Source organism: Hyaena hyaena, unplaced genomic scaffold (assembly GCF_003009895.1).
Source record: "Hyaena hyaena isolate Hyena2069 unplaced genomic scaffold, ASM300989v1 scaffold_344, whole genome shotgun sequence".
NCBI classification, from domain to species: domain Eukaryota; kingdom Metazoa; phylum Chordata; class Mammalia; order Carnivora; family Hyaenidae; genus Hyaena; species Hyaena hyaena.
Window position 1 is genome coordinate 526,311 of NW_024080977.1, and position 14,864 is coordinate 541,174.

Consider the following 14,864-nt stretch of genomic DNA (forward strand, 5'->3'; position numbering starts at 1 on the left):
AGGCTCTGAGCTGGCAGTCAGCACAGAGCCTGACGCGGGGCTCGAACCCACGAACCGCGAGATCATGACCCAAGCGAAAGTCGGACGCTTAACCGACTAAGCCACCCAGGCGCCCCAACCCCCCATGATATGTTCTTGCCTCCTTTGCCAAAGATTAACTGACCATATAAGCATGGGTTTATTTATGGACTCTGTATTCTGCTCCATTGATCTATATCTGTTTTTGTGCCAGTACCATACCTGTTTTGATTATTATACCTTTGTAATAGTTTGAAATATGGGAGTGTGATACCTCAGCTTTGTTCTTAAGATTACTTGGGCTCTTCAGATTATTTTGTGATTTCATACAAATTTTAGTATTATTTGTTCTAGTCCTATGAAAAATGCCCTTGTTATTTTGCTAGGGACAGCACTGAATCTGTAGATTGTTCCTGGTAGTATGGATCATTTTCTGGGTTATTTAAAATGATGTGTGTGTTATCTGTTGTATTATGGGACAAAGCAAGCTTATGGTCCTCCTAATATGCCATCTTCCTTGGATCCTCCCCTACTTTTTGTTTTTAAAGAATAAAACTGATTAATGGCATGGTTACAACTATATTACTAACCCCAAAGCTTCCTCATGTGCTTAGTTAATTCTCTCAAATTACAACATATTTAGTATCTTAAGAGCTAATACAAGAACTTTCGTTGTGTCTTTTCCATACTCTTCTTAATATTTATTTACTTTTTGAGAGAGAGAGGGAGCAAGGGAGAAAAAGAACAAGTGGGGAAGGGACAGAAAGAGAGGGAGAGACAAAGAATCCAAAGCAGGCTCCAGGCTCTGAGCTGTCAGCACAGAGCCTGACATGGGGCTCGAACTCACAAGCCATGAGCTCATGACCTGAGCTGAAGTCAGACACTTAAGCAACTGAGCCACCCAGGAGGCCTTCCATACTCTTCTTTAGGGAAAAGAACTTAGTGTTCTAACAGCTATCCCACAGACCCTACAGAGGGTGACCAAATCAGCCTACCAGAGTCTCATATACAGAAGGTATACACAAATTCTCTGAAGTTTTACTCTCATTTCTTTTTTACTTGGGTTTTCCCACATCTTCCTTTACTTTCTTTCCTGTGATCATGCTTTAGATCTATTAGTGGCTCTGAGAGACACTGATTTGAGTCCTCTGGTGGCACTCCAAATGAGTTGCTACTCTCTCTGAAATAATTGGGAAAACTAGTCTCTTACAAATAGGAAAATGTGGCATTAGAAGCACTGAAAGGATTCCCTCCAACAAAGGATAGCCTCCAAGACCCTCTTCAATCCTTATGAAAAAAAAGAACAGTTCAGTGGATGTCTTTTTTTTGCCCTTCATGCTATCCATATACTTTTTTTCCCTCTAAAACTGCTTTTTAGTTATTATAAGCGACAAAGAAAAGGGAGGGTGGAAGGGGTGCAGGAAGTACAACCTATTTTATATATCTCAAAACTGATATCTGACCTCTTTGGAGATTATTCTTATTAATCTCCAAAGTGCAGGTAAAATGGAGAAAACTTATATAATAGCAAGTAAATACTCCTGCTTATAAAGGTGACAATGAGGGGTGCCTGGGTGGCTCAGTAGGTTAAATGTCTGATTCTGAATCTTGATTTCTGCTCAGGTTAATCTGTTTGTGAGATCAAGCCCCGCATTGGGCTCTTGCTGACAGCATGGAGCCTGCTCAGGATTCTCTCTCCCCTCTCTCTCTCAAAATAAATAAACAAAAACTTAAATAAATAAATAAATTACAGTGAAAATCAAGATTATAACACTGTAAAGATATTCATGACATGTACAAAGAAATTAAAGTGGTAAAAAACTGCATTTATCTAATTTTTCTATGATATATATTGTTTCGTATAACAAATGAAAAAAATTTAAACCTCCTTCCTTAAATTACTTTAGCAATACACACTAATCAGAATACCAAGAAGAAACTGTATCTACACAAAACATTTTGAAAACTATACTAGAAAGAAAGAAAACAAACAAATTACAGTGAACATGTCAAAACAAAAAAATTATGTCTCAAGGTCTAATTTTTAACTTAAAAGCAGAGAGGAGTGAAATACTTGGTAGGAGGGGAACCCAGAAGCCAAGAACTACCTTAAAAGCTAACACAGATCTATGCTTATTTGAATAAAACTTAAAGCTTACCATGCATTCGCTGGTTTCGGAGTTTTTGAAGGAGCAGTTAAAGCTGTTTCCATGCTACTTGTTCCTGAATTATTTTCTTTGGTAGTCATTGCAATCATTTTTCGTTGCTTCTGAGAAAGTTTAACTCCATGAGAAATTATTTTGCTAGAAATTAAATGAATTAGCATTAATTTCTGTTTAATGGAGTTTATAGCTAATTATACTGTTTTCTGTTTATTTGAAGTGATTTTACTATTATTGGATCAAAATGGCCGTAAGATTCAAGAATTACAGTATCAGCTTATATTATTGATGATCAAATAATAGTTACTAAAAAGCTTTACTAATACATTTACATCACACTTGCATCAGAAATAGTCCACAAATCATATTTTAGAGACAAATTTCTGAGAATACCATATTCGACATGAGTTGGGACTACCGATCCAACTCAATACTTGGCATATATTTACGACATGTAGGAAGGCTACAAACCTAGAAAAGAGTTTATAATTTAGTTCAACATCAAATGCAGAAAAACAAAAAAAGTCCAACAGGTCTTCCTAATTGAGTTTAACATCAAATGAAGAAAAACAGGGTCTAGTAAGCCTTTCCAATTCTTTAGGACAGAACTGTAAGACAACATGGTCTTTCCTTTTTTGTGAGTTTTTAACCAACCCCAAATTTGTCTTTGGTGTAGCTCCACATTTTTGTCTACTTTCTTCAATTTGCATGATGGTTCGGAGATCCACAACAGGAGGACTGACAGGACTAAAATACATAGAAAAGTTACTTTCCAACAGTTATTTATCCATAAAGTACAAGACCCAAACTTCACTGAAAATGTAAGTTATATGAAAGTTTAACAAGAGAGGATAATTTAGGTTTATTTTGTCAGCTGTGGCCAACTTCAAAACGGATACTTTGAACGAAAGCTACTTATATATATATATATATATATAAATAACAACTAAAATGCATCCAAAGTCATAACATATAACTGACACTCTTAAAGAAAAAAAAAAAGCAACATAACGATTCTCATCTAACTTAAAAGAAATTGAAGTTCTGTTTAGATTATTAACCTTTAAGATGAATAGAACTTGAAAATTATATTCTTTCTATTTTTAACAAAATTCTTACTACTATTTAATGTTAACAATGACAAAAATTTATAAGTAAAATTTGTGGATGCTCAATAATATTAGATACCCACCAGAAGGAGTTGTACTATAATGAGAAAAAAATTCTACCATCTTTAGAAATAGCCGATCTATATTACTGACTTTACACCAAGCCAATTATTCTTAAAACACACTTAAAAAAATAGTGTAGTGATTATAAGATGCTTCTTGGGGTTCCCACAAATATGTTTACTTAAAAGGCAAAAAAAAACCCAGACTGATTTCTAAACTACTTTTAGATTATGAAACAACATAAACTGGCACATCATAATCTGGTCTTCCAACTTTGCAAAATATAGCATATTTCAAAATAATTATGTAAATATAATTGTTAAGTCAATTAACAGTTTTAGCCTATTAAAAACCATAGTAGGTGTATAAATATGGAGCATACCTCAATAAGCACTCTGAAAGAGTGCATTCTAATTATATCAACTCCTGCAATTTAAAAAATTGACTTTTCTAAACAAAAGAAAACTATGGATGCAATATAGGCAAGTTAAAAGCACAGTGTAACATTAAATGAATGTGCTCTGAAAATTAACTGTGAACAATGTATTTTTTTAGAATTTATATACTCCATAATGTGCTTAAAAAAGAATAAAAGAGTAAACCTACAAATGACAAAATGGTCTTCCTGAATGGGAGTTTTAATATATACTATCTAAAAAATAGCTTATTAAGTCACTATATATTTGGATATAGATATCTGTGGGTTATATAATATCTACTGGTATTCACAAATGATACTACAAAGGGAACTAAATTCCGTCTGGGGGAAAAAAGTGCCTATTTTAGCTAGCTAGTAATTTGTATGCATCTAGGTAATTTTCTGTGTATTAGAAATTTACATTAATACTTTTCAAATGTTCTTCATTAAAAATTTCCATTTGACTAAACATAATGTTTCTCCAACTAACAGGTACAGGACAGAATGAAAATCCTACCCGAATGAGCCAGCAACCCAACTGGAAGAGCTTGTAGTATCAATTCTGTTACTGGGAATGGTCTGTGGAGCAGATATGTTAAGTATTGGTGATTTTTCCCATGGTTTCAAATCTTCCCTAGAATATGCAGGAGGTGTACCATTAACATATGGTTTAATTTTCCCCTGGAGGTGAAAAAAATATATATTAAAAAATGAATAATAGCAGATACCTAGCATAGTTGGTACTTAATATTGGTTAAATTATATTAAGGCAAAACATCTTATAACAATAATCATCTAGCATTCTTCTAGTTTAGTGTCTTAACCAATTCTCAAAACTTCAAAGTGACTATAACCCAATTAACATGAGCTTTGGGAATAATTTTTAGGGAAATAAGTTTGCACATTAAATTCCTATTAATATGAGTTTTAAACAAAAATGTTAATAAAAGTTGTTGAAATAAGATATGAAGCAGTAACTTTAAAATTAATGTCCATGACTTTATACCAAACTTTCATTTTGTTTCATATTAATGTCATACAATTCATTCTGAATAAAATTAAAGTTAAATAATACTGACAGCTGAAAAGGAACCTTAAGACAACTGCCATTATAATAGGTCAAGAAATTTATTAAAATGGTTATTTCCATTGCTAGGACAGATTTTATTGCCAAACATTCATAGCATAACTTTAATTTTCCTTTTAAACCTCAACTGTCTTCTACACCAACCGTGGTGTTAATATGAATTGCCCCGAAACCCTTAGCCTACATTAAAAAAATCAATCAATTCTTGAGGTCTAGAAGACTAAGGAGAACAGGTAAATTTTCCATTGTCTCATGAATTTCTCAAAGTTCTAATAGTTTTGTGGAGGACTAGGGATTAGAGAAAAATGATCCTTTCCTGTATATTAACAATTATGGAATAAAATGTTAAGAGATGTCTAAAAAATGGGCTCTCCAGAGTTCAACCGGCCTAGAAATTCTGCAGCTTAATTTAAATTGTGCTGGACTAGGAGAACTCCATTCCAGACTGTACTGCTCCTGTTAACATGATAGAGGAGAGAACACAGAATCTGAAGTTAGGCTTCCTCTGAAAATCATTTTCCTTCGACAGTTCTTAGTTATTGTTAACTGACATTTCACAAAATAAATTTCAAGTAATTTAGCTATAATTATATTTTTCTATATGTCTTTACTGTTTTTTGTACCAACATTATATTTTACTTTGCAGAAAGAGGATTAGAAATATAATGTCATAAAGGGCTGAAACTGCCATTAAAATATTTAAAACTAGAAACATAACACAAATTTGAGAACACGACTACATATGTTAATTATATGTATATTTTTTATAAACCAGCCAGGAGACTATTTTAAAGTCAGACCAAAAAATAATAAAAAACTAAAGATAAACTGTATGAAGATCTAAAATTTGAAGTTAAGAAAATAGTACATTAATAAATAAAAACAAACCTCAATTTTATCTGACTGAAATCCTGCTGTGAAATCAGGGGACTGTAAGTCTCTAGGACTCCCCACTCCTGCATAGCTTCCTTCAGAATCTGAGGTCAGCAGTTCTGGAAGAGATTCCACAGAATGGGTCTTACCAGATTTTAATAATCCTAAAAGGTAAAATTTTTAAAATTATTTAAAATACATTAAACATGTGTGTATTACATTCAGTGAAATAAACAGAGCTAAAAGCTTCCATTTATCCAAATTTAATAACATTTAAATTATATCCACTGTATCAAATTTGACAATTCAAGCTAACTGAAGAAAAAATCAGTTAAAGTAAAAAACTGAAACAGGGAGATTTTAATAACAACAGTTTTATCCATTCAATTACATAGTAATTATACAATAAAGGTAAGGAAGACACTTCTTTGGGATCTGCTTTGAGAAGTGATTCAGAACTTCTTTTTCCCCATTAAAAAAAAGACAAAATTAATAAAATTCAGACCCTCCCTTTTCTCATACGTCTCTCTGTATCACATTCTCTGCACCCACACAGAGGGGGACTGGCCTTATTCTGTGTGGGAGGACAATGTAGCCTTTCTACCTCTCATCTAGTCAACAGACTGGCCCAGTAGCACAAGTTATGCTGAAGCCAACTGTGGCCTGTTTGAGGGTTTTTACTTCGGGGGTGGGGGGGGTGGGGGGCAGGAGAAAGGTGAAATCTGTGGATTGAGAGCTGTTTAAATTAGCCTATTGCCTAAAGCAAAAGGCTGTTATGAAATGTACATACCATTTCTTCTCCTAGGCAAGCTAAATACCTGTTTCCCTGCCATATATGGTATCCAGATTCATTAGTACATCAAAGTCATTTCAAATATAAACAGAGAAAACAAACTTTTGCTTAAGTTCATGTATTTACTTTCACATATTTCAAATTTAGTAGAATCTAAATGAGGTAGCAAAAAACCACATTACATGAGCTGTAACTAAAAATTTTACAACTGACTTAAAAATAAATAAAACACATTTGCAACAACATGGATAGAACTAGAGTATATTATGCTAAGCAAAATAAGTCAGAGAAAGACAAATATATCATATGACTCCACTCACAAAAAAGATGAACACAGGGGAAGGAAAGCAAAAATAACATAAAAACGGAAGGGGAGACAAACCATAAGAGACTCTCAAATACAGAGAACAAATAGAGGGTTGCTGGTGGGGTGTTAGGTGGGGGCATGGACTAAATGGTGATGGGCATTAAGGAGGGCACTTGTTGGGATGAGCACTGGGTGTTATACGTAAGTGATGAATCACTAAATTCTATTCCTGAAGTCATTATTAAAGTATATGTTAACTAACTTGGATTTAAATTTTTAAAAAGGAAAAAACTAATTAAAAAACATACCATCACTTCTATATTCAAATAAGTGTGTTTTCTTTAAAGTAAATCACTTTAATAAGATATATGCCTCTTTTGTTGTTGCTGTCACTGCTCAAATAGTTTGAAAATAACATTCAGCACTCCCCTCATCTTTTAAATATTTTTAAGAGCGACACATTTTTAAGAGTATATTTAATGCCCGAATGCTCCCAAAAGTCAATTAGAAATAAATCTAATGAATAAAGAGGACATTTAAAGTGGCCAACAAATAAATAAATAAAAATAAAGTGGCCAAGAATTATTTTTTAGTATAAACATTTCCAGACTGTCATCTAACATAAAGGATCACACAACTAAGTTTACTTCCAGAACATGTATTTTTGGTCCCAATTAAATCTGACCTTTCAATCATTATCTGCTTTGGCCACAGAAAGAGTAGTAGAGCAGAAAGAATAAGAACTGGAATCGAAAAAATAAATTTTATTTCTGTCACTACCTCTTATCACTGAAGTTTTCTGTACTTGTTTACTCAGTTTTAAGGGGCACCTGGGTGGCTCAGTCAGTTAAGTGTCCGACTTCAGCTCAGGTCATGATCTTGTGGTTTGTGGGTTCGAGCCCCACGTCAGGCTCTGTGCTGACAGCCAGCTCAGAGCCTGGAGCCTGTTTCAGATTCTGTGTCTCCTCTCTCTGACCCTCCCCTGTTTCACGCTGTCTCTCTCTCAGAAATAAGTAAAACATTGAAAAAAATTTTTTTGAAGAAGCGACAAAAATCTAGTTCATTACTAGTATCTCTTCCATCTATGAAATGCAAAGATTCTAACACATGTGCTGATAATACCATTATTTAAAATAAACCAAATGTCTGCTTTTTCCTTAAGTCTTTTGGGCAACTGGAAAATAACTAGTTTCATAACTTCCTGCCCATCCATTTATTCATCTTTCCATCAATCCACCCATGTGTCCTTCTATGGACTAGAGTAATTCGTGTAACATGGAGAACACAAAATCACAGAATTTTACATATTAAAAGGTCCTAAATAGGAATCAGAAGATGTAGTAAACATGAAAGACCTAGCTTCAATGCTTCATCAATCAATCCAGGTATACTGTCTTTTTTATATCTTTCTGTGTTATCTAAAACAACTGTTCTTGACACTGTTTTTTCCTTTGAATATTATCAAACACATCAAGGACCTCATTTGTAGATGATGTTAAACATAAAAAGACATTCTTTCTTTGCCCTGAATGACAGCTTTTCTTTTTTCTCCCACAGGGACACAATGTGTACTAGTATATTTCAAAGTTACCTCCTCAAGCTAAGAAAATACTGCTGATAGAAGTTATATCTGTTTATGTCTTACTGCTATAGACACACATACCATTTTTTAAAGCCATATTGTAGTCTCATTATTTTATGGTCACACTTCCATATTTTCGTCTAAAGAAACTATTACAATTTAGATAGTTTAGATCTAAATCTAATCAGATGAATCTAGAATGTGAGACAGTCTATACCACTGGCCTGAACTTTTGAAAGCAAAACAAAAAGGTGTGAGAGGTGCTGCTCTAGTTAAAAGAGACTAAAGAGACATTAATAAGCAAAGGCAATGTCTACCTTCATAGGATACTAGGTCTTTTTTAAGGTTAAAACACAAAAAAGGCTATAAATACATTCCTGGACAACTGGGAATGTGAACAGAGACCTAATACTAGATAATATTCGTGAATTGATGTTAACGGTCTTCAATGTGATAATGATATTATGGTTGTGTAGAAGAATATCCTTATTCTTAGGAGATTCATATTAATTCATATTAAAATGCCATGCCTACAACTTCCAAGTGGATCTGTAAAAAATGATAGACTGTTTGGAGGATGAGGGAAGTAAGCATGTAACAGAAAGTCTAGAAAAGAAAGCAAATGTAGTAACAGGTTAACAATAAATCTAGAAGAAAGGTACACAGATTTTCATTCTTCTTTGATCTCTTCAGTAAAAGATTTTCAAACCAAACTGGGGAAAACTATTTTAGAAAAACTACATAACCTTTACTTTTAAACAGCTCACATAATGCATAGATATAAAATGTGTTGTATTCTATTATTGAATTATAACCTTCTAATGCACATAAATGGCATCTTACTTGGAGTACTGATATAAATGCAATGAATCCATGTGATGATAATGTCTCTGTCCTGTTTTGCCCATCTCCAACCCTCTCTGCCACTGGATAAATAAAACATAAATTTTATCCACTCACATTACATGCCTTAAAAATCCATCAACTGCTCATAGCCTTCAGAATAACATTCAAATTCCTTAGTTTAGCATAAAATTGCTCCAAAATCTGACCATTGCCAACTACCACTTATATGCACATGCCCTATATGGCTGAAGCATGCTGATCCAAAGGCACAAGAAATGTGCAGTTACTTCCAGTGCCTCTAGTCTTGGGAGTATATTGTCCCCTTTGCTGCGTATGTCTATCAGCCTGCCTCCTTTTCTTGGCCAATTTCTCTTCATTCTTTAAGATCCAACTCATGTGTCATTTTCCTCAAGAAGCTTTTGTTTTGTGCCCCCAAAGCAAACTTCAATCAGAATATTTATTACAATATACTATCATTTTCCATAACCTCCCTAAGACTATTTTTTTTTAGTGGGACTGACATGGCATACGATAGTATTTAATACATATTAAATTAATTACATAATAGATACATGCGAGATTAGATCAGAAAATATATCCTAAGATACTCTCACTAACCTGTAGATGGAGGACTCTGAATAACATCTGAAAGGTTATAGCCTCCAGAACTATCCGAACGCTTGCGTGTCTTCTTTTTTGCTCTTGTTTTTGCCTTCTTGAACATACTTTCCCTAGGAAAAAAGCAAATATAGAATTCATGTTTTAGAAATAAGTTAGAGATTAACAGCAAAAGAACTATGCATTTTGAGCAAGAGAATATACACATATATACAGCATTTCAGTCAAACAGAACACAAAAAATAGGCATACTCTAGTTGCATTTATCTATGTTGCTCAGAGCAAATTACTCAGTTTTACTGAACCTCAATGTGTACTCTTACTAGTTCTAACTCTACTATTTCTGTGAAAGTTAGAAAAAAGATAGTATATAGGAAAATATTTTGAAAAGTAAAATAATCAGGTATCATAAACTTCAAGTAACCCAAATGCTAACAAACACTAGAAAAGGGGTTTAAAAAAAAGTCTGGAACCCAACAGCAGTTTCTCAGTGAGCTACGCAGTTACTTTTATATATATAATAAATGACTTGAATGCCCAAAGATTTTAACAAGTCATTTACTAAGTAAAAGGAAAGTAATTCTGTAACCAGTTGATAAGTGAGCCTAAGACACAGTTTGGAAGTCCTAAACGGGGCTTGTCATATGGCTGGCCACACTATAGGGAGATTATGTAGAACCTGGGATATTTTGTTAGAGGATTCCCAAATGTCAGTCACCATAGGTCATATCTCTTGAACCAGTTAGGTTCTCTATAGAGAAAAAATCCATAATGGCTGATACACTCTTCCTTGGTTCAATCTCTCCAGAGGGGAACTCTTTCAGCCAAGACGGAGGAAGAACAATCACTTGGTTGAACTGGGTTCAGAAAAAGGTCAAAGCTCTTTGAAAGAAGCTAAAAAAATTATCTTTTACAAATATAACCACTCACCCTGGTCTTCATAAACCTGCTACACCTCTAATTCTTAAGACTTTCTGGAATTCTGTTTTAGGGATTTTTTTCTAAGCCATTACTGCTCAGCAACCACTTTCCAACTTCCAAAACTGGCAACACCTCCTAACTGCTGTTTCTCCTTTCCTGTTCTCTCTGCTCTAGTACAATATGCCTTTTTTATTTCTTTATTGTAATTTCAGCAGGGTTTGGGAACGTAGCTAAGATAAATGCACTTATTCAATCTAACTTAAAGGTTCTATTCCTTTTATATTTATAGTTAATTTTGTTACATCTGCAAATAATTATGCATTTTTCTTATAACAAGACTAAAAGTAAACATAAATATAAATACATACTTCCTATGTCAGGATTCTCCAGTTTTTCTCTTTCAGTATAAACATGTTAATAGTGTCGAAGATTGGGGAGGTGAGCAGAAGAAGAGGAGGGAAGAAAAGGAAAAGAAAAAAAGAGAAACAGAGCTTACGAATAATTTTGTTCCATATTTATTTCTTCTTTTAAAAAGATATCTCCATCTTCTACTTCCAAATAGCTAATATCTGGTCCATCCTGATATGGTGTAATGACTCTTCTATCCATTGCTGGAATCTGTTTTTAAAAAGTCACTTTTTAAATATAAAATATGTAAAGAATTTTTTTAAAATAGGTATAATATCCCACTTGTTTTGATATGTGGTGGCATTAACAAGGAAAAGTCTAAAATGCCTAATGACTTCCTAAGTTTACAACAAAGGGAAAACTGATTAGATACATTAAACAGATTCCAAAAAACTGTCAAAAACACTTTTCAAAAGAACCCCACCTTATTATTAAATACAAATTAATCCATTTATTAGGGATCATATGAGTTCATGTTTTTGCACTGTCCTGATCTTTAGTAAATTAACAAGTAATGAAAGACTTGAAAAGCCTTCAATAATTTTCATTTATACAGGAATTAAAATAGATATTGATTTTATCATTACTTTCAATTATTATTATACTAATCTATGGGATCTGTAAAAAAAATTCGTCCTTTTTGAAATATCCTAATGTATTAGAATTCATTAGGAAATTATTTCAGTGAGAAGTATGACCTAATACACTACTTTAGTTTGATATTATTGAAAAAACATAAAGCTTACCATTTTTCTATAAAACACAGAAAGATCCTTCAGAACACCATCACTTAAAACATCAAGAGACCTAAAAAAATAAGATACAAAATTCTGTCTTCAGACTTATGTAAATTAATGCCTAATAAGTTTTTCAAATCTGTTGAGACATTTTACAATGCTAAATAAGTAACAGTTATTTTTCAAATCATCAATATGCCATCAATATGCTACAAATTCTTTTTGGAAGTATGTATAGTTATATATTTCAAATAAACAGGGAGATATATAAACAAATATCTTCAGTAAAATCAAAACCTTAGAAAATGTTTTTCTATCACTTGTATCATAGCAAAATTGCAACTATAGTTCTTTCTCCACATCCCAATATAGCTATCATAAGTTGAAAATCTCTTAAGTCAAAAATACACTTAATACACCTATTTACTGAACAGCTTAGCCTAAACTACCTTAAACATGGTCAGAGAACTTACATTAGCCTAGATTGGGCAAAATCATCTAATACAAAGCCTATTTTAAAATAAAGTGTTGACTATCTCATGTAATTTATTAATTACTATACTGAAAATAAAAAATAAGTATGTCAGTTATTTATACCCTTATAAACCTTGTGTGTCACTGGGAGCTGTGGCTCACTGCCAGTGCCCAGCATCACCAGAGAGTATCATATTACTTATACTTTTCACTAGCATGGGGAAAAGATCAAAATTCAAAGTACAGTTTCTACTGAGTGTCTATCACTTTCACACCACTCTAAAGATGGAAAATCCTAACTCAAACCATGGTAAGTCAGGGACCACCTGTATTCATTTTCCACATCTATAACCTTTAGTTTCTAGAGTAGTGTAGTGATAGAACAATGGCTTATCATGACACCTGAATTCTATCTACAGCTATCCCTGCTACCAATTACCTGAATGACTTTGAGCAACTAACTTTACCTCTCTGGACTTTAGTATGTTCATCATGTATAAAATGTTTGGACTAGATCAGTTGTATTCAAAGTAGACTTCATCTCAAGTTCCAAAGAGATACTTTCAAGGCATCATTAAAACCTAAAATTTACATTCTAAGATACATTTTAAACCATTTTTTATGAATGCAAAACAATTTGCATATTTAAATCTGTACCATAATAGTTTTTAACATTTTGAGGATAATTAACCTGTGATGCAATATCAATTTTGGTGCAGCTTTCCTTTTTTAATATCTTTCTACATATTTATTTATACTCCCAGAAAATAAATATTTGATTAGTAATGGTTAAATCTGTACAAATCTTTGTTTTCAGGCAACTTATGCATGTCTATTGTTTAATATAGAGACACCACACCATTCTTAATGGTTCACCTGATACTTGTCACAATGTAACAACTGAAGGATGCTAATGAGACACAGCATTTTCCAATATTAAATTTTATATAGATTTAATGCTTGTTTTGCATTTTGGTTGATTCTTATCTGACAAATGAATGAGCTTAATTTGGCAAAGTAAAAAAAAAATTGCTTTAAAATTATTGTGAGGTCAGCTAAGAAATTTATTGTGAAATCCTAGCCAGATTCTGATACCAAGATACGAGAGGCATTTTAAAATCACACTAATATCCCGTAACATTAATATTCATTTGAAGAGCATTTCCACAAAATAACAAAGCATTATATTGCCAAAAGAATTTCCTCTGAATTGAATCCTACATAACAATTATTAAGAATCTATTAGTGATTTACCTCTAGAAAGTAGAGCACTTTTATTGTACTCAGATTTTAGAGTTAGTTTCATTAAAGACCATTCTGACTTTGAAAGCTGAGATATCAAAAACTATTACCATGTATAATAAACTATGTGGATCAAGATTTTGATTCTTTGGGGGGGAAAAAGCATTCCTGAGTTTTCTCATCTGTAACATGAGGATATAAACAGAATCTACATCATAGGGTTTTCATGAAAAACAAGTGAGATCTATGTAACACTTTTAGAATGCTGCCTGGCACTTAGTATTAGTTATCATTATTATAACTAAAACAAAATACAGAAGTAAATGATACAGAAGCTTCAAAAGTGCAAACTGACACGTGGAACTCTAATCTAAAACTTCTATGTTCACCAAAACACTTATTTTCTCACCACCAACCTTGTTACAGTAATGAAAATTAGACCTTGTATTAAAAATTAAATCTGCATATTTATCTCACCAAATAATTCCACTGCTAAAACAGGTGAAAACATCTTTTGGGATAAAAATTTCCAAAATCCCTCTAATCTAAAATGTCTATGACTCCTAAATTTTTAGCATTTATCAAATTTTTTCCATCCAAGTAAACATCAATAATATGAAATACTAGCTTACAAAACAGGATATATAGATGTAGCCAATTATTTTATGTAAAATGGTTATTTTTCAAAGAATCATTTCATTACTCACTGATTTCAAAATAAAGATTTTAGTATTCATACCAGCTTGCAACAAACTAAACCAACTAAATTTTTCAGGCCATCTACTACAGCCTAAGTTTGACTAAAGAACAATATGTAAGAAATATTCAAAGAGAAAAATACAAAAAGAAAAGGAAATCAGCCAGTAACAAATTTTTCACATACTTTCATGTGAAGTAACTCTACACTGCCTTAATTAGTACTATAGTTTTCAAAAGCGAAGGTAATAATTATATAGTTTTAAATCAGTCTATATAAGTGGAGATATGCATAGATATAAAAAAATATACTTGCTATTTTTCCTCCCACAAATTTCCAACAAGAATGTAAGCTTTCCATTGAGGGCAAGGATTTTATCTATTTTGTTCACTGTTGTAGCTTAGCAGTGGCTGGCATATATCAAGCAAGCATTCAAATACTGATGAAATGATTGAATCTCCTTACATTATTTTCTACAAAACTGTAATTTATCTCTGTTCTTTTAAATT

At 32.6% G+C, this 14,864-nt stretch overlaps 1 protein-coding gene across 4 annotated transcripts in view; it reads right to left on the reverse strand.

The window, feature by feature from the left end:
* Positions 1–14,864, reverse strand: part of IBTK (inhibitor of Bruton tyrosine kinase) — a 93,052-nt gene that overhangs the window by 23,538 nt on the left and 54,650 nt on the right. For 2 of the 4 annotated variants that reach the window (XM_039249765.1, XM_039249764.1), the window contains exons 19-25: positions 11,952–12,012; positions 11,294–11,415; positions 9,877–9,989; positions 5,746–5,849; positions 4,288–4,451; positions 2,835–2,927; positions 2,178–2,321 (exon numbers count right to left, since the gene is read on the reverse strand). In XM_039249765.1, coding sequence (XP_039105696.1) covers positions 2,178–2,321; positions 2,835–2,927; positions 4,288–4,451; positions 5,746–5,849; positions 9,877–9,989; positions 11,294–11,415; positions 11,952–12,012 — 801 coding nt within the window. Of the gene's footprint in view, positions 1–2,177; positions 2,322–2,834; positions 2,928–4,287; positions 4,452–5,745; positions 5,895–9,876; positions 9,990–11,293; positions 11,416–11,951; positions 12,013–14,864 lie in introns of all 4 variants that reach the window. The other 2 variants (XM_039249763.1, XM_039249762.1) reach the window with 1 other exon arrangement.